Here is a 25,105-nt window from a genome sequence, read left to right on the forward strand (position 1 = left end):
AAATTAATAAAGTAGAGTTACTTAGTTACTATTAAATTAATAAAGTAGATTTAATCAGATACGAAGTAGTAAAATATAAAATCAAAGAACGTTAGTCCGTTAAATAAAAATTACACAAACTAATCATCTTTTTAGATCAGGATTTTCAGTTTTAACCCTTTCCGTGCCCATTGTCAGGACCTCATTCACGTGCCCAGGTGCTACTTGAATGGGAGAAAGACAGTGGGCACGATGATCTAGAATTAAGTAATGTAATAATTTGTCAGCGACTGACGATGTGTTAGTGTACCGTGCACGACGTATTTTCCACGTTATGTGTGTGTGTTGTTAGGCCGTGGAACTGCGTCGCTTTTTTTCATTCGTTAAAACATCAAATATTAAAAATGTCGAAACATATATCGATTCAATTTACGTCTCGATACAATCACAATTTGTGATATTATCGCCCACGCGATTAAGTGTAACCCCGCTTTAAATATGATGTAAATTATAATTATAATTCCAAGTTTACTTACGTTTATTTTAACGATGTCATTTCCTCAGACGTGTTTTATCACGTTTTACGCAATGGCCACTAGCCTTCGTCAGTCGATTTCAGGAAAATGGTACGTACCTTAGAGTGTGCATGTTGTGCGTTAAGCTCGGGTGTCGGAGGCGTCCCGGGACGTCCTCTCTAGTGTAGGACCTTTGCGCCCGAGCGTTTGTGTGAGAACCGTGGAGCGAGTGTGTTGGTGTGCCTGTTTTGCCATTTTTTTAAATATAGCGCTAGGTAGGATAGGTAGTATACTTTCTGGTATGTCTGTTAATTATAAGTAGGTAGGGCCGGACAGGTTGGCACAGTCTCTGGTCGGGTAGGCGCGTTTTCGTGTGACCAACCTGTTTCTGGAAATCTGATTTGAAAAATCGACGGTGAAACTGGCACGAGTAGAGCATGCTCTCGTCTCTGGTTTTGCCTTTCGATTTTTCGAATTTCGCGGTCGCGGTCGCGAATGGGTCGAAACGAACGTTTATTGCTCGAGCACGCACATGCGAGTGGGCAACGATCACTGCTGTGATCGTTGGTCAGTCCATGTGCACTTCAATCAGCTTCCGCGGTTTATATTTTTATTTTACCTTGGTAAGTTTTTTTTTTTTTTGTTTGCGATTTAGAAGTCTCGAGCTTAGATTTAAGTTTCAGCGGGCATTGCGCCCGAAGAAAGAAGAGGCTATAAGCCGAAGAGGCCCGGCAAACTGCCACTCAAGAGGGCAACTACTAATGGCTCCCCATCCTCTGGGTCATCCAGAGCATGGGAAGTCATTATTGTTACTACTTTGTCACTATGCTCGATTTTAGTACTTGTAGTAGTAGTAGTAGCAGTAGTAGTAGTAGTAGTTTGCTTTTTTGACCGATGTATATATCGGTCCATCGTCCCATTGGGCAAATCGCGATTTTTCTTATTAGTGTTGCGACAAATTAATTACGGGTTGTATTAGAGTTGCGAAATAACATCGCGGCTTTTAATTAGTGTGGCGAGAAAATGATTACGGTTTGAATTAGAGTTGCGATAAAATGATAATCGCGTTTGCTTTAGAGTTGCGAATTACGATATCGCGATTGTCTTTTGCAAATTTTATTATAAATTTTTAGAATTTCTTATAGAATTATACGTATCAGAATTTATTCTGTTTTCTATTGTTAAAAATTAGATTATAAAAATGTTAGTTTTCAGTTAATTTTATAGTATTGCAAGTAGCAATATCAGAATATTTAAAGTAGCTTTTTTATATAGTAAATAGTAATTTTTATTTGAATTCACTATAAGAATTAGCGTTGCGATAATGAATGATCGCGTTTTGTTAAGTAGAGTTGCGTTTACAAAATGCCCAAACCTCCCGACTGCATTGGTCGGACACTGTTCCTGGATCACACGTACAGCTGCAAGAGTTGTACAAGTGTGATCGTTCATCAGCAACCTCTTAAATGGTTGCACTTCGATCTCTCGCAATTAGTGTTGCGTATTGCTTAAATACGAGTGCGTAGATTTATACTTATTAGCGTTGCGTATCAAATTTCGGGAATTTTCAGACTTTCCTTTTCTTTTTTTTTTTTTTTTTTAATGGTAGATTAATTGGTATTGCAGATATAACAAAGCACTCGTCGTGTTTGATTTTGAGAATTTTCTGCTTCATAAATATTGGTAGTAAATTAGCGTTGCGAAACAAGAATATTCAGTTCCACACTCGGCGTGTTAATCGGGTTTATATAGAGTGGAAGACGATTGAATTTTAGTAGCCCTTCTGGCTACTGCTTCGTTTCTTTTTCAGCGCCCCTTATTAATGCGCCCCTTATTACTACGTTTATTACTGAAAATACTGCTATAAGACATATTCTTAAAAGTTAAAAGTTAAAAGACAAGGCAGTTGATTTTATAATAATCGGGGTTTCCCTCATCTTAGTTATTCCAAATGAACTTTTTAATTTTTAATTCAGATTAAATTCAATTACTTAAAATTCTTGTTCTCATCGTAACCCTTCGTTTCGATCAAAAAGATGCAAATGATTCTCTATATTTGCTAAAATTTAATCAATAGTAATTTGATATATAATTGACCATTATTAGTAGTTTATTTTTTATTTTTGAAATTGTTCTCGTCTTAAAGGTGACTGTTTCTTTCATATACCAAAACCAGAAAATGAATCTGTTCCAGAGTTATCAATTTACAGAAAGTACATTTCAATTACATATATGAACATTTCACAGCATATTAAATATGTATGCTAGATACCCACATGATTTTTCTTCCATTGCCTGATTGTTCAGGCTTCTTCCCGTTTCCCCATTTTTAAAAGAAGCATATTGCGGTTACGTTGGAGTATATAAATTTTCGATAATTTCATAAGTTTAGTACAATGAGTCGTATGTCTCTTTTGCAAGACTCTAAATTGTATATGCAGCGTCAATAGTTTCATTTCCATTCCTTCGTTCCAAGTTAGACAAATGTATCATTGTTACCGAATGTTGCCAGTACGGTTGCGAATTATAGTACAATGTTTGTACTGATGGATGTAATCGTTTTCGCAGATTAATCAGTTGCTTAACTTTTGGAAAACCACTATATCGATAAGTACAAACATTGCACAATAATTCAATACCAAGCTAAGAACCACGCTATTACAGTCCAGTTTGGATTACGAAAAGCCACGAAGAGAATTTTGGATAATCTAAACTGGACTGCAACGTGGGACGCCGTTGGACACCGTGGGACGCCGTTGGACACCGTGGGACGCCGTTGGACACCGTGGGACGCCGTTGGACAACGTTGGACACCGTTGGACACCGTTGGACACCGTTGGACACCGTTGGACACCGTTGGACGTCGTTGGACATCGTTGGACACCGTTGGACATCGTTGGACACCGTTGGACATCGTTGGACATCGTTGGACGTCGTTGGACGTCGTTGGACGTCGTTGGACGTCGTTGGACAACGTTGGACACCGTTGGACAACGTTGGACACCGTTGGACACCGTTGGACAACGTTGGACAACGTTGGACAACGTTGGACAACGTTGGACACCGTTGGACACCGTTGGACAACGTTGGACAACGTTGGACACCGTTGGACACCGTTGGACATCGTTGGACAACGTTGGACACCGTTGGACATCGTTGGACAAAGTTGGACACCGTTGGACATCGTGGGACACCGTGGGACACCGTGGGACACCGTGGGATGCGTGCGTCTTAGTCTTAATTAATCGTAAGGTAGATACCTATGTTAAGTGCATTGTGAGCTCATTCTGTACAACGACATTTATCCACCTTAGAACGAAAAAAAGAAAGATCTCGTCTCCCTTCACTCGCTTACCACACAGTACTTCTTGTACTCGCGATTTATCGGTTCGCGATCACTCAGTTCTTTCAAACCGTAGCGTGACGTACTCGCTCGCGCGTATTCCACGTACGTGCGGGTCAACGTGCACTGGACAACTCTTTGGATTCGTAAGTCGCCCCAAGGACACCTCTGTCTCGGTGACTGCTCGACGACTGCTCGACGTTCGCATCGGATCGCGGGAGTTGTCGTCGCGCCGGTGATGCTAGCGAATCTGTTGGGGATTCAGTCGTGGATCTGCAGTCCTGTCCGATTGGTACTTTGGTACTCGGTCAGGGACCTGCAATTTCACGTCCTCCGTAATTCTGTTCGGGCCCGCGGGAGTGGACCCCACTGTTCAGTTGAGGTCAATGCCTTCGTAATCCTGATCAGCGGTCCCTCCCCGTGAGTGGACCCCACTGTTCAGTTGAGGCCTCTTGCCTTCGTAATCCTGTTCAGCGGTCCATCCCCGGGTTCCACATGTTCAGTTGGAGTGTGTTAAGTTGCTGGCCTATGTGCCGGATCCACGGCTGAATTACCCGTAGATCACTTGCATCATCGGTCGGCGCCATCGACCGCGACTCGTGTAAGTTTCGAACGGCGAAACAGGAATCGAGTTACGGTCAATTCTTGGGCTTTCCGCCGAACCTCGGGGTTATCTCGTGTACGGGGGTACGTCGCGTAGGTTTGTTAGTTCTTTCGAGAGATCGCGATCTCGTTCGTTTCGGGCGCGGCGCGATTTTTTTTTTCCTTTATCATCTGATTCATCGGGCATTTTCTTGTTTTCCCATTTTTAAGGGATACTTATTGAGAATACGTTAGAGTTTATAACTTTTCAGTATCTTCAATATCTTACAGTGTCGCAAAAAAATAGAACGATAACTAGTTTAGTACAGCGACTCGTATGTGTCTTCTGCGAGACACGAAATGGTATATACAGTGTCAGTAGCTACATTTTCTTCCTTTCATTCCAAGTTAGATAAATGTGTGTTTGATACCGAATGATGCCAGTAGGGATGCGAATTATTGTACGATATTTGTACTGATCGATGTAATCGTTGTGTGGGAGATAGATGGTGTGTTATGTATGTTGTTTTACCTTTGTAAAGATTCATGTAAGCGCTGCGTTCGAGATATGTGTTTCGCAGTTACGCTACGAAACAACTATCTCTTTACGCAGGCCCATGATCAAGTAGAGTCAGAACTCGACATTCTTGCCAATAGGTTGAATGTCGAGACCGATGCATAATGTTAAATAACTCATGGGCGGGTCTCGTGCGTAGTCACCTCCTCGTGGTGAGACCTGGTAATTGGCATCGCTTTCCAAAAATTAATCAGTTGATTGATTAATCTTTGGAAAACGATACCAAGCCAAGAACTACGCAACAGTCCAGTTTGGATCACCAAAAGCCTCTAAGAGAATTTTGGATGATCTAGACTGGACTGCACCGTGGGACATCGTTGGACACCGTGGGACGTCGACGGTCCAGTGTGGGTCACCAAATGCCGCGAAAAGAATTTTGAATGATCTACACTGGACTGCAACGTGGGACATCGTCGGTCCAGTGTGGGTTACCAAATGCCGCGAAAAGAATTTTGGATGATCTACACTGGACTGCAACGTGGGACATCGTCGGTCCAGTGTGGGTCACCAAATGCCGCGAAAAGAATTTTGGATGATCTACACTGGACTGCAACGTGGGACACCGTGGGATACCGTCGGTCCAGTTTGGGTCTCCAAAAGCCTCCAACAGAATTTTGGATGATCTAGACTGGACTGCATCGTGGGACATCGTTGGACACCGTGGGACGTCGTCGGTCCAGTGTGGGTCGCCAAATGCCGCGAAAAGAATTTTGGATGATCTACACTGGACTGCAACGTGGGACATCGTCGGTCCAGTGTGGGTCACCAAATGCCGCGAAAAGAATTTTGGATGATCTACACTGGACTGCAACGTGGGACGCCGTGGGACAACGTTGGACACCGTGGGACGTCGTCGGTCCAGTGTGGGTCGCCAAATGCCGCGAAAAGAGTTTTGGATGATCTACACTGGACTGCAACGTGGGACATCGTCGGTCCAGTGTGGGTCACCAAATGCCGCGAAAAGAATTTTGGATGATCTACACTGGACTGCAACGTGGGACGCCGTGGGACAACGTTGGACACCGTGGGACACCGTTGGACACCGTTGGACACCGTTGGACACCGTTGGACACCGTTGGACACCGTTGGACACCGTTGGACACCGTTGGACACCGTTGGACACCGTTGGACACCGTTGGACACCGTTGGACACCGTGGGACACCGTGGGACACCGTGGGACACCGTGGGACACCGTGGGATATGTCTTGGCTATGTCGAATCCATTCTGAGCCCATTCTGTACAATGATACTTATCTGACTTGGAACGAGATATAAAAATCTATTCTTTTTTTCCACTGAATCTTGCGGTTATTTTGTGCACAGGAGTGCGTCGCGCGAGTCCATTGATTCTTCTGAAAAATCCCGATGTATGAAATCATTCTCTTATTTCAAGCCAATTTTTGACGAATTATCTTATTGTTTCAAATTGAGTTATAACGTCATAAACTTGCAACTTAGTAACAGTTGGATTCAAATACCTCGAAACAAGGTTTCGCGCGCGTTTGTGCAGTATTCTTTAAGTATATTTAAGTGGCGAACTTTTGAGTCCTTGCAAATATTTTCCAATATTTATAACACGCGACTATAGTGTATTAGTGGAATGTATATTTCGTATTCTAATAACGAAAATTCATAGTATATATTCTAATTGCGAACAGTATAATTCTTGCAAACGATTGCATTGCATTCGCGGTATTCGTAAGCATTTGTTCGCTATCGAGAAATATCTTACAATTTTCAACTAAATAATATTTTTCAAACTTGTTCCAATTACTTAATAATAATTTTTAAGTGTAAAAAAATAGCAGTATTTTCTAAATAAACGTTCGATAGGAAAAAGAAGAAAATTGTCGAAACGACGTTTCGCTTCTTTCTCACCCCCCTCCCCTCACCCGCCCATAAACAACCACCATTTTCACCACTGGACTTTACACGGTTCCTGCCTGATGTTAGTCTCCCTGATGATATTCGCTGGGATACCGCAGCATCCAGGGTAACGTCCTCTGTTTCTCCGCATCGAACGGTGAGTCGCATGCATTTTTGTTCCTCCGGTCACTCAATCATGTCGTAGGATGAAAGGTCCGAATCGGCACGGGTGACCGGTTGTATTACGTAGAATTTTGTTGCGAGCATAGTGACCGCGGGTATTTTTTATACCCGTGAGTAGTAACATTCTTTTTTTAAATTTATTAGTTTAGGATAGGTCTTCTTGCACAGCGCGATTATAATAATTAGTTTAAATACATACACTTGAGAATATATTCGTGTTATTTATAAGCATGCATGTTAACATTCCGTATGAATATTTGCAAATGGCAAATATATACACGAATATACTTGTTTGACATAAATATACTTGTTCTTAAGCAATGAATTAATCGTGACAATATTAAGTCACGTTCGTTTATTTCACTTTAGCTAGAATTTAAACTACGAGTTAAAATTCATTTTTTCCCGTACAAGAATATGTGAAATTTTACGTGCAAGAAGACACTTCGCGACAGGCAGATTTTTGAATCAAAGCAATAATTTTGAACACTGCTTCTGCACTTTCGAGTATATGCTTTGATAAAGAGATTGCCTGAGATTATTTCTTTCTTAGTAATACATTTGAAGTCAATTACTCCATTTGATCGAGTCACAGTCTTTTTCAATTAACGCTACCTTTATGCAATATTAAAATTTTGTTCTGATTTATTAAATTAATAAAGTAGAGTTACTTGATTACTATTAAATTAATAAAGTAAATTTAATCAGATACAAAATAGTAAAATATAAAATCAAAGAACGTTAGTCCGTTAAATAAAAATTACACAAACTAATCATCTTTTTAGATCAGGATTTTCAGGTTTAACCCTTTCCGTGCCCATTGTCAGGATCTCATTCACGTGCCCAGGTGCTACTTGAATGGGAGAGAGACATTGGGCACGATGATCTAGAATTAAGTAATGTAATAATTTATCAGCGACTGACGATGCGTTAGTGTACCGTGCACGACGTATTTTCCACGTTATGTGTGTGTATTGTTAGGCCGTGGAATTGCGTCGCTTTTTTTCATTCGTTAAAACATCAAATATTAAAAATGTCGAAACATATATCGATTCAATTTACGTCTCGATACAATCACAATTTGTGATAATATCGCCCACGCGATTAAGTGTAACCCCGCTTTAAATATGATGTAAATTATAATTATAATTCCAAGTTTACTTACGTTTATTTTAACGATGTCATTTCCTCAGACGTGTTTTATCACGTTTTACGCAATGGCCACTAGCCTTCGTCAGTCGATTTCAGGAAAATGGTACGTACCTTAGAGTGTGCATGTTGTGCGTTAAGCTCGGGTGTCGGAGGCGTCCCGGGACGTCCTCTCTAGTGTAGGACCTTTGCGCCCGAGCGTTTGTGTGAGAACCGTGGAGCGAGTGTGTTGGTGTGCCTGTTTTGCCATTTTTTTAAATATAGCGCTAGGTAGGATAGGTAGTATACTTTCTGGTATGTCTGTTAATTATAAGTAGGTAGGGCCGGACAGGTTGGCACAGTCTCTGGTCGGGTAGGCGCGTTTTCGTGTGACCAACCTGTTTCTGGAAATCTGATTTGAAAAATCGACGGTGAAACTGGCACGAGTAGAGCATGCTCTCGTCTCTGGTTTTGCCTTTCGATTTTTCGAATTTCGCGGTCGCGGTCGCGAATGGGTCGAAACGAACGTTTATTGCTCGAGCACGCACATGCGAGTGAGCAACGATCACTGCTGTGATCGTTGGTCAGTCCATGTGCACTTCAATCAGCTTCCGCGGTTTATATTTTTATTTTTCCTTGGTAAGTTTTTTTTTTGTTTGCGATTTAGAAGTCTCGAGCTTAGATTTAAGTTTCAGCGGGCATTGCGCCCGAAGAAAGAAGAGGCTATAAGCCGAAGAGGCCCGGCAAACTGCCACTCAAGAGGGCAACTACTAATGGCTCCCCATCCTCTGGGTCATCCAGAGCATGGGAAGTCATTATTGTTACTACTTTGTCACTATGCTCGATTTTAGTACTTGTAGTAGTAGTAGTAGCAGTAGTAGTAGTAGTAGTTTGCTTTTTTGACCGATGTATATATCGGTCCATCGTCCCATTGGGCAAATCGCGATTTTTCTTATTAGTTTTGCGACAAATTAATTACGGGTTGTATTAGAGTTGCGAAATAACATCGCGGCTTTTAATTAGTGTGGCGAGAAAATGATTACGGTTTGAATTAAAGTTGCGATAAAATGATAATCGCGTTTGCTTTAGAGTTGCGAATTACGATATCGCGATTGTCTTTTGCAAATTTTATTATAAATTTTTAGAATTTCTTATAGAATTATACGTATCAGAATTTATTCTGTTTTCTATTGTTAAAAATTAGATTATAAAAATGTTAGTTTTCAGTTAATTTTATAGTATTGCAAGTAGCAATATCAGAATATTTAAAGTAGCTTTTTTATATAGTAAATAGTAATTTTTATTAAATTCACTATAAGAGTTAGCGTTGCGATATTGTTCCATCGCGAGTTCTGCTTATTTTTCCTTTTAGCGTTGCGATAATAAATGATCGCGTTTTGTTAAGTAGTGTTGCGTTCACAAACTGCCCTAACCCCCCGACTGCAATTGTCGGACACTGTTCCTGGATCACACGTTCAGCTGCAAGAGCTGTGCAAGTGTGGTCGTTCATCAGCAACCTCTTAAATGGTTGCACTTCGATCTCTCGCTATTAGTGTTGCGTATTACTAAAATACGAGTGCGTAGATTTATACTTATTAGTGTTGCGTATCAAATATCGGGAATTTTCAGGCTTAATTTTTTTTTTTTTTTTAATGGTAGATTATCGATATTGCAGATATAACGAAGCACTCATCGCGGTTTGATTTTGAAAATTTTCTGCTTCATAAATATTAGTAGTAAATTAGTGTTGCGAAACAAGAATATTCAGTTCCACTCTCGGCGTGTTGATCGGGTTTATATAGAGTGGAATACGATTGAATTTTAGTAGCCCTTCTGGCTACTGCTTTGTTTCCTTTTCAGCCCCCCTTATTACCACGTTTATTACTGAAAATACTGCTATAAGACATGTTTCTTGGTCAGCGTTAACGTTACCATAACTGCTAAAATACAAAACTTTATTACGAATGTATATTATATATAGATTTACATATATGAAACTGTGAGCGATTTCATGCGCAACAAAGTATTATAATGAAATATCTTAATGTTGCTATGAAGGCTTATAATATTTTTTAAAATTTAATTCATTGCAATTGGAATCAGCGCTGGTGATTGTTCGTTCTTAGAACCATGACTTTTAATATTTTTTCGACCGCGATATTTTCAATCTTTTAACAGTAATATAGAATTTTATAAATATTCGAATTTCATATTGAATTTTTTTTTTTTTTAATTCAGATTAAATTCAATTACTTAAAATTCTTGTTCTCATCGTAACCCTTCGTTTCGATCAAAAAGATACAAATGATTCTCTATATTTGCTAAAATTTAATCAATAGTAATTTGATCTATAATTAACCATTATTAGTAGTTTATTTTTCATGTATAAAATGTTCTCGTTTTAAAGATACCTGTTTCTTTCATATACCACATCAAGTAAATGAGTTTGTTTCAAATTTATCAATTGGCAGAAAGTAGATTTCAATTACATACATGAACATTTCATAGCATATTAAATATGTATGCTAGATACCGAAATGATTTTTCTTCCATTGTCTGATTGTTCAGGCTTCTTCCCGTTTCCCCATTTTTAAAAGAAGCATATTGCGGTAACGTTGGAGTATATAACTTTTCGATATTTTCATAAGTTTAGTACAACGAGTCGTATGTCTCTTCTGCAAGATCCTAGATTGTATATGCAGTGTCAATAGTTTCATTTCCATTCTTTCGTTCCAAGTTAGACAAATGTATCATTGATACCGAATGTTGCCAGTACGGTTGCGAATTATTGTGCAATGCTTGTACTGATGGATGTAATCGTTCTCGCAGATTCATCAGTTGATTAACTTTTGGAAAACCAATACATCGATAAGTACAAACATTGCACAATAATTCGATACCAAGATAAGAACCACGCTAATACAGTCCAGTTTGGATTACGAAAAGACACGAAGAGAATTTTGGATAATCTAAACTGGACTGCAACGTGGGACGCCGTTGGACACCGTGGGACGCCGTTGGACACCGTGGGACGCCGTTGGACACCGTGGGACGCCGTTGGACACCGTGGGACGCCGTTAGACACCGTTGGACATCGTTGGACGCCGTTGGACATCGTTGGACCGTTGGACGCCCGTTGGACACCGTTGGACACCGTGGGACTCGGACGTCGTTGGACATCGTGGGACATCGTTGGACATCGTTGGACACCGTTGGACACCGTTGGACATCGTTGGACATCGTTGGACATCGTTGGACACCGTTGGACATCGTTGGACGCCGTTGGACACCGTTGGACGCCGTTGGACGTCGTTGGACATCGTTGGACACCGTTGGACACCGTTGGACACCGTTGGACATCGTTGGACACCGTTGGACATCGTTGGACACCGTTGGACAACGTTGGACACCGTTGGACAACGTTGGACACCGTTGGACAACGTTGGACACCGTTGGACACCGTTGGACGCCGTGGGACGCCGTGGGACATCGTGGGATGCCGTGGGACATCGTGGGACGCCGTGGGACATCGTGGGACACCGTTGGACAACGTTGGACACCGTTGGACATCGTGGGATGCGTGCGTCTTAGTCTTAATTAATCGTAAGGTAGATACCTATGTTGAGTGCATTGTGAGCTCATTCTGTACAACGACATTTATCCACCTTAGAACGAAAAAAAGAAAGATCTCGTCTCCCTTCACTCGCTTACCACACAGTACTTCTTGTACTCGCGATTTATCGGTTCGCGATCACTCAGTTCTTTCAAACCGTAGCGTGACGTACTCGCTCGCGCGTATTCCACGTACGTGCGGGTCAACGTGCACTGGACAACTCTTTGGATTCGTAAGTCGCCCCAAGGACACCTCTGTCTCGGTGACTGCTCGACGACTGCTCGACGTTCGCATCGGATCGCGGGAGTTGTCGTCGCGCCGGTGATGCTAGCGAATCTGTTGGGGATTCAGTCGTGGATCTGCAGTCCTGTCCGATTGGTACTTTGGTACTCGGTCAGGGACCTGCAATTTCACGTCCTCCGTAATTCTGTTCGGGCCCGCGGGAGTGGACCCCACTGTTCAGTTGAGGTCAATGCCTTCGTAATCCTGTTCAGCGGTCCCTCCCCGTGAGTGGACCCCACTGTTCAGTTGAGGCCTCTTGCCTTCGTAATCCTGTTCAGCGGTCCATCCCCGGGTTCCACATGTTCAGTTGGAGTGTGTTAAGTTGCTGGCCTATGTGCCGGATCCACGGCTGAATTACCCGTGGATCACTAGCATCATCGGTCGGCGCCATCGACCGCGACTCGTGTAAGTTTCGAACGGCGAAACAGGAATCGAGTTACGGTCAATTCTTGGGCTTTCCGCCGAACCTCGGGGTTATCTCGTGTACGGGGGTACGTCGCGTAGGTTTGTTAGTTCTTTCGAGAGATCGCGATCTCGTTCGTTTCGGGCGCGGCGCGATTTTTTTTTTTCCATTATCATCTGATTCATCGGGCATTTTCTTGCTTTCCCATTTTTAAGGGATACTTATTGAGAATACGTTAGAGTTTATAACTTTTCAGTATCTTCAATATCTTACAGTGTCGCAAAAAAATAGAACGATAACTAGTTTAGTACAGCGACTCGTATATGTCTTCTGCGAGACTCGAAATGGTATATACAGTGTCAGTAGCTACATTTTCTTCCTTTCATTCCAAGTTAGATAAATGTGTGTTTGATACCGAATGATGCCAGTAGGGATGCGAATTATTGTACGATATTTGTACTGATCGATGTAATCGTTGTGTGGGAGATAAATGGTGTGTTATGTATGTTGTTTTACCTTTGTAAAGATTCATGTAAGCGCTGCGTAGGAGATAGGTGTTTCGCGGTTATGTTACGAAATAACTATCTCTTTACGCAGGCCCATGATCAAGTAGAGTCAGAACTCGACATTCTTACCAATAGGTTGAATGTCGAGACCGATGCATAATGTTGAATCACTCATGGGCGGGTCTCGTGCGTAGTCACCTCCTCGTGGTGAGACCTGGTAATTGGCATCGTTTTCCAAAAATTAATCAGTTGATTAATCTTTGGAAAACGATACCAAGCCAAGAACTACGCAACAGTCCAGTTTGGATCACCAAAAGCCTCTAAGAGAATTTTGTTCAAACTAATTGATAGTCGAAAACTAGTATTAAGGAAGTGTGAATTTAGTCTTAGTTTGCAGGAACTATTAAAATGATAAAAATGGATATCGTATTAAATCGGCAAAACAATATCGCCGCTACAATGTTGCTTTATTATAAAATAATTTTACATCTCTCCTTCCAATGCTTAAAAACTGTTTATATAAATGGGACCCGAGCGTAGTTACCTCCTCGTGGTGGGTCCCGGTAATTGGTATCGTTTCCCAAATAATAATACACCAAGTACTATTTTGAAAATTAGTATTATTATTTGAGAAACGATATCAAGCTAAAAACTACTTCAATATAGTCTGGTCTTGATCATCCAAAATTGTTTTGGTGATCTAGACCGGACTAAGACCCCCCCGCGGGGGCGCCGTGGGACATCGTGGGACATCGTGGGACATCGCGGGACACCGTGGGATGCGAGCGTTTTAGCCTTAATTAATCTTAAGATAGATACCTATGTTATGTGCATTGTAAGCTCATTCTGTACAAAGATACCTATCTATCTTGGAACGAAAAATAAAAATCTCGTCTCTCGTGATACCCTCGCTTACCACATTGGAAAAATTGTTCCCACGATTTATCGGTTCACGGTCGCTCAGTTCTTTCAAACCGTAGCGTGACGTACTCGCTCGCGCGTATTCCGGGTACGTGCGGGTCAACGTGCACTGGGCAACTCTTTGGATTCGTAAGTCGCCCCAAGCACACCTCTGTCTTGATGACTACTCGACGACTGCTCGTCGTTTGCCTCGAATCACGGGAGTTGTCATCGCACTGGTGATACCTGCGATTCTCAATACTGTCCGATTGGTACTTCGGTACTCGGGCAGAGACCTGCATTTCACGTCCTCCGTAATCCTGTTCAAGTGACGAACCCGCGGGGGTGGACCCCACTGTGCAGTTGGGGCCTTGCCTTTGTAATCCTGTTCAGCGGTCCCTCCCCGGGCCTTCATTTGTTCAGTTGGAGTGTGTTAAATCGCAGGCCTATTTGCTGGATCGCGAGTATCATCGGTTGGTGCCATCGACCGTGATAAGATCCAGACGACGTGACAGGAATCGGGCGAAGGTCAATGCTTGGGCTTTCCGCTGAACCTTAGGGTTATCCGGTGCACGGGGGTACGTCATGTAGGTTTGTTAGTTCTTTCGAGAGATCGTGATTTCGTTCGTTCCGGGCGCGCCGCGGTATTTTTTTCACCGTCTGATTGTTGGGGCTCCTTTTCCGTAGTAGCCCCATATTGTTTCTTTCGTTCCAAGTTAGACAAATGTGTCTTTGATACCGAATGCGGCCAGTAGGGTTGCGAATTATTGTACTGATCGATGTAATCGTTGTGTGGGAGATAGATGGTGTGTTATGTATGTTGTTTTGCGTTTGTTAAGATTCGTGTAACTGCTGCGTAGGAGATAGGTGTTTCGCGGTTATGTTACGAAATAACTATCTCTTTACGCAGGCCCATGAAGTAGAGTCAGAACTCGACATTCTTGCCAGTAGGTTGAATGTCGAGACCGATGCATAATGTTGAATCACTCATGGGCGGGTCTCGTGCGTAGTCACCTCCTCGTGGTGAGACCTGGTAATTGGCATCCTTTTCCAAAAATTAATCAGTTGACTAATCTTTGGAAAACGATACCAAGCCAAGAACTACGCAACAGTCCAGTTTGGATCACCAAATGTCCGATTATAGAAATTTAATTTATTGAGCATGATTTATTCAATTTTAATGGATATTTTAACATTAGAACATAATTGAAGTATAATACGGCAAAATATATAAAGATATTTGTCCTTTAAGTATTGATTAATATAATCTTACATACATATTTAAAATATTTAAAGGAATATTTTTTAAAGTCTCTCATTAACATACTTGAATACTTCCAGCGAGGGTAGCAAGGGTTTTGTTTTATTATAACATCCAAGGATACAATACAATTAATGGAGCACATTTACAAAGCATATAATGCATATACTAATATCCTATTCGTACGAATTACAATTATTTTTTAATCAATACAGTAACATATATCATTTATTGCAAATAAAAGATTAAGGTAATCCTAATTAAACGATTGTACTACACGGTTTTCGTTATTATTGTATGAACTTGAATGATATTTATGATTTTTCATGACTGCTCAATCAAAAATATTTGTTCCATTGATTTTACCATATCATATCTGTTTCTGGTTTCGTTCGAGCTAATGGATTTAAACATAAACTTTTGAGAACTTGTACAGCGTCCTCTCCATTATCCCTCGCGTACAAAGTTTGTCTTTTGCTGCCAGCTTCGTACGAATTCCTACGAAAACTACCAGTCAAAGTATTTTCTTTATCTTTTCTTCCATCCGATCTTCGCCTTCGTTTCGTAGTACTTTTAGACGAAAATGTAGTACCACTTTTCTTCGTTTTAAACGATGGTCTACGTTTCCTCCTTCTCCGAACTTCTCCCGTGTCTGCTCTCAAAGAAACTAACGATTTTATCGATGGATAATCGATCTTTTTATCGGATTCTCTCAAATCTGACGGTCGATTCTTTCTAGACATGCTCTGATTCGTTGGTGTTTTTCTTTTAGGATGAGTTCGATGGCGGAAATTCATCGAAGAACGTGATTCTTTGAAAATCGGTCTCAATGTCCCTAAAACTCTACCTTTGACTCTCAAAGGTTCTAGTAGCTCGTGATCGTGCCAGGATGCAACTACAGGCAAACCACATGCATTATGCATGCCTACCAATGGCACGCCAATGGCTCGATGCTTTTTTATTTCAGGAAATACTTGATACGTGTCGAAAGTCTCCTTGTTACGACTACCGCGCTTAGCATTCTCCTCGTATGCCGATATCTTTTGACCAACGTGTCCACGTTCTAAATTAATGGTGCCCCATTTGCTTCTAACTCGGGATTTCTCATTCCTCAAATGCTTGGAACCATCGGTTTCCACGGTTTCCTTGTTAGATTGTCCTTTCACCTTTGTATCTTTCGATCTTCGACGAGTAGTATTAAACTTTTGAGACGAAGATTTGTAAAAATACTCACCAAAATCGCTGAAATCTTGATCGTCTTTTTGCACGGAAACGTTATGTTCGCTTTTGGTTATCCTTCTGTCTAACGTCTTTAACTTCGAATTAATCTTACGGTGCCCACTTTGAATTTCGCGCTGGTAATCGCAAGAGTGACAGGATCTCCTGGCAGGATTCAAGGTTTCCCGGCGTTTCGAAGTTGTGACTGATCGTCGACTTTGAGATTCGTTTTCGTTTTGTGGAGAAGACAGAGTTCTATATTTTGTTACGTCGAAATTTTTATCAGGCTCGGACATCGAAGATTCAAATTGAAGTTGAGGCGCCTCTGATCGTCTAAGTGTCCCAATATTATGCGCTATCGAGGCCTGATAATTTTTTATTGGAATACTCCTGACAGTCCCGCTACTATTATGTGATTGTGATTTCCCCGCGTCCCTTTTATCGTGCCGGTCTTTTTCGAGATCGTTCATCTCTTTCGAGCAAGTTTTATGGAAATAATCTGGCACAACATCTATCGCGCGTTCCTCATACAGTTGATCGCTTCGTAACACGCCATCTTCAAATTTGGGCGGGTTTTTCCATTCTTCGATTATACTTTTGCTAAATCTTCTCACGTCGTTAAGTCTAGACAAACTTGACGCAATTTTTATATTCTTAATGTCACCTGATGATTTACCCTCACTGCCCTCTAGCCACCTTCATGATTTAGTGCCAAACGTCGTTCCGGTTGCATGCATTCGATTCTCGATTCCCAGTCCTGTAAACGATTAACAATAAGTTCTATTTCGCAAACAAAGACGAAGATTAAAGACGAAAGCATCTCTTACCAAAGTCGTGGTCACTTTCGCTAAACGGACTAAGCGTTTGCGTGGATGTAAACGTCGATGCTTGAGATTTGGTTCTCCTACCGCCCTTTGAACAGACGAAGAATGTGCTTAGAAGTGCACCTACTTCCACGAAAATCACCGCGAGTCCGATCGTGAGCAGTATTATTGCCTGGTCTTGGGTCCATTTCTCCAACATCTCTAAACAACCCTACAAAAATAATACATGCTTGCTTATAAATATGTTTTTGTTCCTTTTGAAAATGTAAAATATGAAAAGAACAATTTTGGCAATACAGGAGTTAATAACTTGTCACGCAAATTTAACACAAAATAATTGAGTAGGTCAAAAAAGAATAAAAAAAATATTAAAGTAGAAAGAATATTGGAAATTCTCTAAAACCATTTCCTCTGTTCTAAACTATCTTGAAGTATTTTGTGATTATTATACAGGGTGGTTGGTAACTGGTGATACAAGCGGAAAGGGGGTGATTCTACGCGAAAAAAGAAGTCGAAAATATAGAATAAAAATTTAAAAATTTTAATATTTTAAAAATTAAAAAAATAACATCAATCGAGACAACGATCTACAGTGAGATCCGTTATAACGAGACGTGATAAAGTGCACGCGTACCGAGTGAAAATTCAAAGTCGATTTTCTCGAAAACAGAGCCTCAAACGAAAAATTTTTATTCTATATTTTCGACTTCTTTCTTCGCGTAGAATCACCCCCTTTCCGCTTGTACCACCAATCACCAACCACCCTGTATATGTGACATATCTCTTTACATTTCGAAGTCCATAATGAGTTCATTTGTAAATTAAGATGTATAGTCTTTTATAAATATGGTCTGTATATGGATATAATGCCATTTGTATAACAGTAGTGTCAACGCGCGATGACATTTCAATCTGTATTCAGTTTCTGCGCAGTCCCGCGATATTTAACACTCAGCGAGGAAGAGAGATAAGGAAACTTTCTCGCACAATGAGTCAACTTTACTTTTTCCATCGAGTTTTACCGACGGATACGTCTGTACCCAGATACGATACAGATTACACGATACATCAATGCCGCTTTTACGCAACCCGTATCCGACTGAATTTCCCTTAGACTGTGATATTTGCATGCGGGTCATTATTAAACGTGTGCGTGTGCGACACAAAGAACATCGACGGTTGTTTTCATTTCGCCTCGATTTTCCATTCATCAAAGCGACAAAGTTATCGTGAAAATTTACAGGGAAAGTGAAAGTGGCATATTATAGCCAGAAAGATTAAAAATTTCATTTTTTTAGTAGAGAGGAAAATAAATATTTGGCACGCCGTGATTGGATATAAAACAAATATTTTTTTACAACATACATTTTAAAAACACACCTACCATAAACACCTATCATAAACATTTTTACTTAACTAAACACTCAACTCTTATATCCTTCCAACCATCGACTCACAACTTCCAACAATTACAATTCTGCATTATCATATCAATGAACCTATCGCTTATCCCAATGTTTGTCGAGTTTACTCCCGATTCCATTCGCATAATCAACAACATCCTGATTAACGATACGTACCGTCGTATGGCGGGCGTATTGATGTTCGGCAGGGTTCAAAGCCTGGCAGAGAGTAAGATTGGCAGGTTCAGGGTTGAGGAAAGAATCGGTCTGGTTTACGTTATTCAGGGTGCAACAGCTGAGAGGCACCACTAATTCTCGTCGACCGACTTCCTGTAGTCGCCACCACGAGGTACCGTAATTGCTACTTCCGTTTATGCCGCAGCAAGCAAACTGAAAAGATCCGCGCAGTTTCACATCGGAAGGTGTGTACTGTGTGACTGCCTTTTGCCAGTCGATTAATCAAACAATGACCAGTTTCGAAGAATCAAAGTAAACGCTCATGAGATTGGATCGATCGTCGATCATGTGCATCGGGACTATCTTTGTTAACTCGTTACAAATCGCTTTACCTCAGGGGTATAGTTGTTCGCGAAAATATTCGATCACATGCAAAAACCTTTTGCAAATGTATTACATGTCTCATACGAAATATTTTGAAATTTCACTAACGCTGTAACAAGACTCGTTTATCATGTTTGTACGAACCTCTCATAAGTCAAATTGATCAACTACGTTTTCAAAAAATAGTATTTGTAATTGAGTTAATTAATATTTAGATGATAGTTTATATCAGGTAACTAAGCAAATTCGCGCTGTTTCTATGTCTCTACTGAATAAAATGACATAAATTTCTTTGATTATCTAATATTAATGAGATCATGTTTAACGGTTACTATATGCTTACGATGGCAATTCAAGCTAATTTATTACTAAATATATGTTTGCAATAAAAATCTTGCAACATGTACATCCGACTCTGTACATCTTCGGATCAAAATTTCAGAACATTTTATGTAAGACGCACGATATATGCATAAAAATGAATCACTGTATATGGGAACGTACCGCTGTTTGCGCGAGATCAAGAGCTGCTGTGAATTGCTCTCGACCAGGAACAGCGTAACTACGTTGCAAAGCTCGTATCAATCGTGCTGGTCGAACATCAATGCCCAGAATGTGAGGCCAGAATACCACTAGAACGCACACAGTGCATTCGCCAAGTAATAGCAGGATTATCGTGATGAGATACTGAAAAAATACAGAGTAAAATGTAATGAGTGAAGTAATTAAGAGGCAGTAGCAAGAAGCAAACAGTACGAATGAAAGGTAAAAATGTAAAGTAAAAAGTAACGAGTGATATAATTAAGAGATAGTACTTGAATGGTTTACCGGTTATTGAATATTTAATGTTGGAATCGTTTAGTTGTATTTTCGCGGTGTATGAAACAATGTAATTCTTATTATTCCGTGCTACCACGTGATACAAATGTATGTGTATTCATATATTAAGTACATGAAGTTAATTGACTGGTGATAATAATGTATTATACATATTTATATGATCAACTGTTATAATTATTTATAATTGTTAAATGATCGAGTTAACTTCTGTAATATGTTATATGAGAAAGTAATTTAGTATGGTTGTTACGTTGTACTTTTTGGGAGTACTACGCTTATTTATTTCAATTTCCAAGCAATGCTCTCTTAATCGCTTTAAACGGTACAGTTGCTAGATAAATTACTCTAATGCATTTCACCTACTTTAATCCTTTAAGGAGAAAAGGAAACGTTTGTCAGAAAAATGCCACTGATAATGTCTATATGTCCACTAACTGATTCTGTTCGTTGGAATTAAAGCTGTATGAAAGCAAGTTCAAATTCAAATGTGTCAATCTCGTAATCACATAAAAACGAAATCATTCTATTCTATAATTTCAAATTAAATAACTATAATTTTTAATTGAATCAAATTAAATAATATTTTCAAATCATACACGTATCCCATCATACCCCATCGTCATATTATGAATTTGCAAATCATATATAACAAGAAAATACTGTTAAAAATGAGAATGCATGTGTATCTCTCATCAACACCATTTACAAGTGAAACAGGAGAAGCACGTCTCGTTCGTTGACTCAGACGGTCACACCTTCTACCTGCATCTTGTTACCAGACTGTTACTAATAAAAAGTTGGATCTCCGTGTATTTGCAGCTAATTGACCTTCCATAACTTTCACGTCGTCACTTATTTGAATTTTACATCCTGACACAAACGTTCAATAGCCTACAAACATATTGTATTTTCACATGTTATCACGCGTTCGCTCGTCTAATAAGCCACACACTGAAAAATAATTGCTGTTTTTACGTGATACGCGAACGCGCCCTCCTTCCGTGAGCACGCGTGCCTGGATTTATGTAGATCCGTTTCCGGGCAACGACGCGTGACCATAGTCCGGCAAAGCGGGAAATCTGGTTTCGGTTTGGTCTGTCGAGCGAGCTCCCCGACGAAGAAGCGCGTGAAGACCTTGACTTTTGCACGATTAAAATGCACGACTACTTTAGAAGCGTGTTCAGACTGTAACGCGGCATAATACAAAATAACTATAGAAATAACCATAGATCGCTCGTAAATTCGGAATTTTATTGTGGATATCGATTTTGAGGATGTGAAACCGGATATGAAAGTTAATACAGGATGTCAGAGAAGTATCATTGTAATATGTTTCTGCGTAGATATATCGCTGATATTTGAATGGGAAATAGTGCTTCTGCATATAATGCTTAATGCTTCTTAGACTTTGTATAGCATGTGAATTTTTAATTTTTTAAATCGATTTTCTATTTAGTATTCTAATTTTAACATTCAGGTGTATTAGATTTTTTAAAGTACATTGAGAAACAATATAAAAATCGTAATCGATCCTTTAAGTACTTCACTAATGTGAATGACACTTGGAAACCATCTGTTCTACTGTTGCGTATACAAGGGAAATTTATGGATTCTTACTGAAACTGTAACGCATCGATTATAGAGACAAGTTGCCCAGCATCCTAGCAAACCCGTGAGCGTGATCAGAAATCCAAGTCCAACGACTGCAAATGCCATGTAATAAAAAAGTGGTTGATCAGGATGTATATCCCCTGGTCCCAATAAACGTGACAGTAGAATACGTTCATCATCGGCTAATAACAATGCTCCTAATGACATCAACGCGAAACCTGATATCTGAAAACGAAGGCAGCATCCTTAAATTGCAATAATCGTCATCTTTAAAATAAAGCTTTAATAATTTTTAATTTGAAAAAAATATTCGTTTACTCTTGCAATAAAAAAAAAAAAAAAATAGGAAAAACTGAATACTTTATTCATCTTATAATAGTAATCCAAAAAATGAACTCATTTATTTTTCCACAACTCACCAGGAAAATGACATTTGTGCAACACACGAAAATTCGCGACACACCAAAGTTTTTCCTTTCCATTTTAATTCATTAAATCCTTTTCTATCTGAACGCGTATGCGACAGCAACGAAAGAATGACAACTCGTCACGTCAATCCCCCACGATGACACTTCATTAATAGTCGCGATAAATAAGAACATTAACGCGCAGGATAAAATTCATTTTAGTTCCTTTTTTTACGATCCTATCACCGACGATATTTTCTTTTTTTCCCTTATCAGTTTCGAAGCGCACTTGCTCGCATTAACTTGAAGACTGAAATGCCGCCGCGTGATAGATAGTTCCACAGTGCCGTACAAATACTGGCATCTGTAGGTGCGCTTGCGTTACGCGTGTCCTCATGCGCGACCGACCGGATGGAACCGGAAGGAAATAGAAAGGCACGAAACAAAAAAAGACACGCAGGAGGGGGTGAAATGTCCATATGCATGTACTTATGTGATCGTTACAGATATAACTGGTGTACGGGCCAACTTCACACAGGGGGAGTTACAGCTAATCGGTGTAATCGTTACGGATGAGTAACACTCGACTAGTTTATTTCCGTTCACATTCGTGAAAATTTTATTCTTATGTTCGATTCGTGAAAAATGACATTCGAAAATGCAAGCTGGTGATAATTAACTACGATAATGAACATATAACTATGATGTTATAATTTCATGAATAATTGGAGCATAATTCAATTGACTTTCTAAATATTTTTGTTGAAATCGAGTGAGACTCTAGTTATGCAAAAATGATTTTTATTAACAATTATAATATTAATATTTTTAATATTTATAATAAAATTTACTTTTGATATGATACCGTAGAGTAGGTAGGCGTGTCATGCGTATTATTGTGTGTTCACGAAGCCTATCTCCTCCCGTCTACATTAATTCACACGGCGTACTATGTACTTCTGACTCAAATATTACGTATTACACTCGTCTGTAGTTACTTATCAGCGAAAAGCTTTTACAAGCAAAAGCCGAGAGGACAGGAGAATAATTCTTTATACAAAGGCGGAATTGTTTTAAACGTACAACATTATATTTTCTTAAAAATCTAAGCTCTTATGTGGTGAACTAGAACATCCGAACTGAGATATCGTTTCATCTTGTTCTCGTTGAGTAGTATCTCCTAATTCAGGTGGTAGGTGTAAAACCTAAAATAAAACGGCGAAGATACATACACATAGCCAAACTCTAATTTTGTTATATTTATAAAGTCAGTTTACCTCGATGACAAATTTCTTTCGACGTAATTTGAATACAAGATCTCGTGATTGTGGATTATGAGGTGCTATAGTATTTAAAGCCAGCATCTTCTGTAGATGCAATAAGCCATGATAATCCTTAAATAATGGGTTTGTTTCGTTTTGTGAGCCTGCAAATGATTCCAATTTAATTGCAACATCCGACAAGTGTTCAATCCGTTGTGCAGTAGCATCCTAAAAATTAATAACAATGAAAAAATGAATATATATTTACATAAAAGGTTTAATAAATAAAGTACATAAATATGAAACGCACCGAATTTTCAAAGCATTCTGTAGGCACTGTTATCACTGCAACTGCATAAGAATATCTTAAAAGAGCTCTAAAGTAATACAAAAATTTGAACAAATCTTGATGTGAATCATTTACAGAATCACTGCACCATAATCTAGATCCTAAGGAATGAATTGCAATTCTTAGAACTTGTCTTTTTGTAGGTGTCTCTGAAATTGAGTGTCCTCCCTTCTTCAGAGTCTCTTGAATACATTTTAATAAGTTTGAATATGTCATATTGTTAAAGGCATTGTCTTTTTTAGGACAATTATCATCGTACCACTGTGTTATATCTGCTTTTTCGATTACTTCTTTTTCCATTCTTTTTGTAAGGTCATAGAAATGACCAAAAGCTTGTCCTCCAGTTGGGGAGGTATCAATTATTTTCATATTTTGATACCTCCAAGCAATCTTCATTTGCTCATCAGAATTGGGTGATTGATCATTTGATGTGGTGTCTGTTACAACAGCTGGTATTTCTGACACAAACTGTGATGTTTCAACATCTTTAGATCCAATTAATAGTGGTTGAGCTGTAACTACGCCTTCAGCCATAAAATATTTTAACATGACTTTTGCATATGTGCCATATCGATCTTCCTCTAAAAATTGAAGTCATTTTGTTCATTTTATTCATATGTAAATTTTCGTAAGATAAGCATATTTATTACATACCAATAAGAAACAAAGAACCAACAGGTAATCCTCCACCTAAAAGAATAGATTGAAATGCATTAATATGATAGAGAATCATAATAAAAATTGTATTGTTGCAAATAAATTCAAACCTATTATATGATCTAAGGAAGGAATTCCAGTCGAAACGAGTAGTTGTGAATTCTTTATTGAGGGTTTCGTTCCCGGTATAAAGGGAATTCTGCTACCTTTTCCTGCAGTTAGATCCATTTTTCAAAACTATTTCTGAACTAAAAAATGACGATACAGTTTATTTAGTATCTGTATCTTACTAACAATATTAATTCTTTTCATAAAAAACACTTACTTCACGCATAACAGTAAATATTCCATACACAAAATAACAATACGAAGCCAAAGCTATTTAAGATAAAACTTTAGTAAAAAAAAGTGACTGTTTACGACGAATTTTGATTTACGTGTCGTAACAACTTCGTCTACATTTGGAGGTTATGTTTATACGCATCATATAATATATTCCATATATTATTAAAATATAACATACAACATGTGTTGAACAATGGAATTATCGAAACATATGCGACTAAATTATAAAAAATCAAAAATTTACAAAAATGAGTTGTTTATCAAACGAGGTAGAAATTTTTATTACGGTAAATAGACAAAAGATGGCAATACATACAGCTGGTTTACAGTCGGTAGCTGACGCCTTTCATAGTTTGTAATTCTCCAGCTAGAATGCAGTCATATCAATAATTTTAATTAATAAACTATAATTTTGATTACAAAATCGATTATATTCATTACACATAATTCTTTCCATAAAAGGCTAATTGTTTCTGTTGTTTAAATTAT

The 25,105-nt window shown here is 39.3% G+C and overlaps 2 protein-coding genes across 2 annotated transcripts; both read right to left on the bottom strand.

The window, feature by feature from the left end:
* Positions 1–15,034: 15,034 nt before the first annotated feature.
* On the bottom strand, positions 15,035–22,734 carry LOC117213665. Its single transcript, XM_033459202.1, has 6 exons — positions 22,016–22,734; positions 21,603–21,821; positions 19,650–19,832; positions 18,762–18,974; positions 17,185–17,392; positions 15,035–17,045 (listed from the first exon to the last, which is right to left on the bottom strand). Exons 1-6 carry the CDS (start codon positions 22,076–22,078, stop codon positions 15,502–15,504), a joined length of 2,430 nt encoding a protein of 809 aa, XP_033315093.1. The 5' UTR covers positions 22,079–22,734; the 3' UTR covers positions 15,035–15,501.
* A 55-nt stretch (positions 22,735–22,789) lies between these two features.
* Positions 22,790–24,807, bottom strand: LOC117213664 (elongator complex protein 4). Its single transcript, XM_033459201.1, has 6 exons — positions 24,597–24,807; positions 24,382–24,519; positions 24,269–24,304; positions 23,576–24,195; positions 23,281–23,493; positions 22,790–23,208 (listed from the first exon to the last, which is right to left on the bottom strand). Exons 2-6 carry the CDS (start codon positions 24,497–24,499, stop codon positions 23,101–23,103), a joined length of 1,095 nt encoding a protein of 364 aa, XP_033315092.1. The 5' UTR covers positions 24,500–24,519; positions 24,597–24,807; the 3' UTR covers positions 22,790–23,100.
* Between the last annotated feature and the right edge of the window lie 298 nt (positions 24,808–25,105).

The sequence above is a fragment of the Bombus bifarius genome, unplaced genomic scaffold, assembly GCF_011952205.1.
Source record: "Bombus bifarius isolate JDL3187 unplaced genomic scaffold, Bbif_JDL3187 scf7180000009125, whole genome shotgun sequence".
Lineage (NCBI taxonomy): Eukaryota > Metazoa > Arthropoda > Insecta > Hymenoptera > Apidae > Bombus > Bombus bifarius.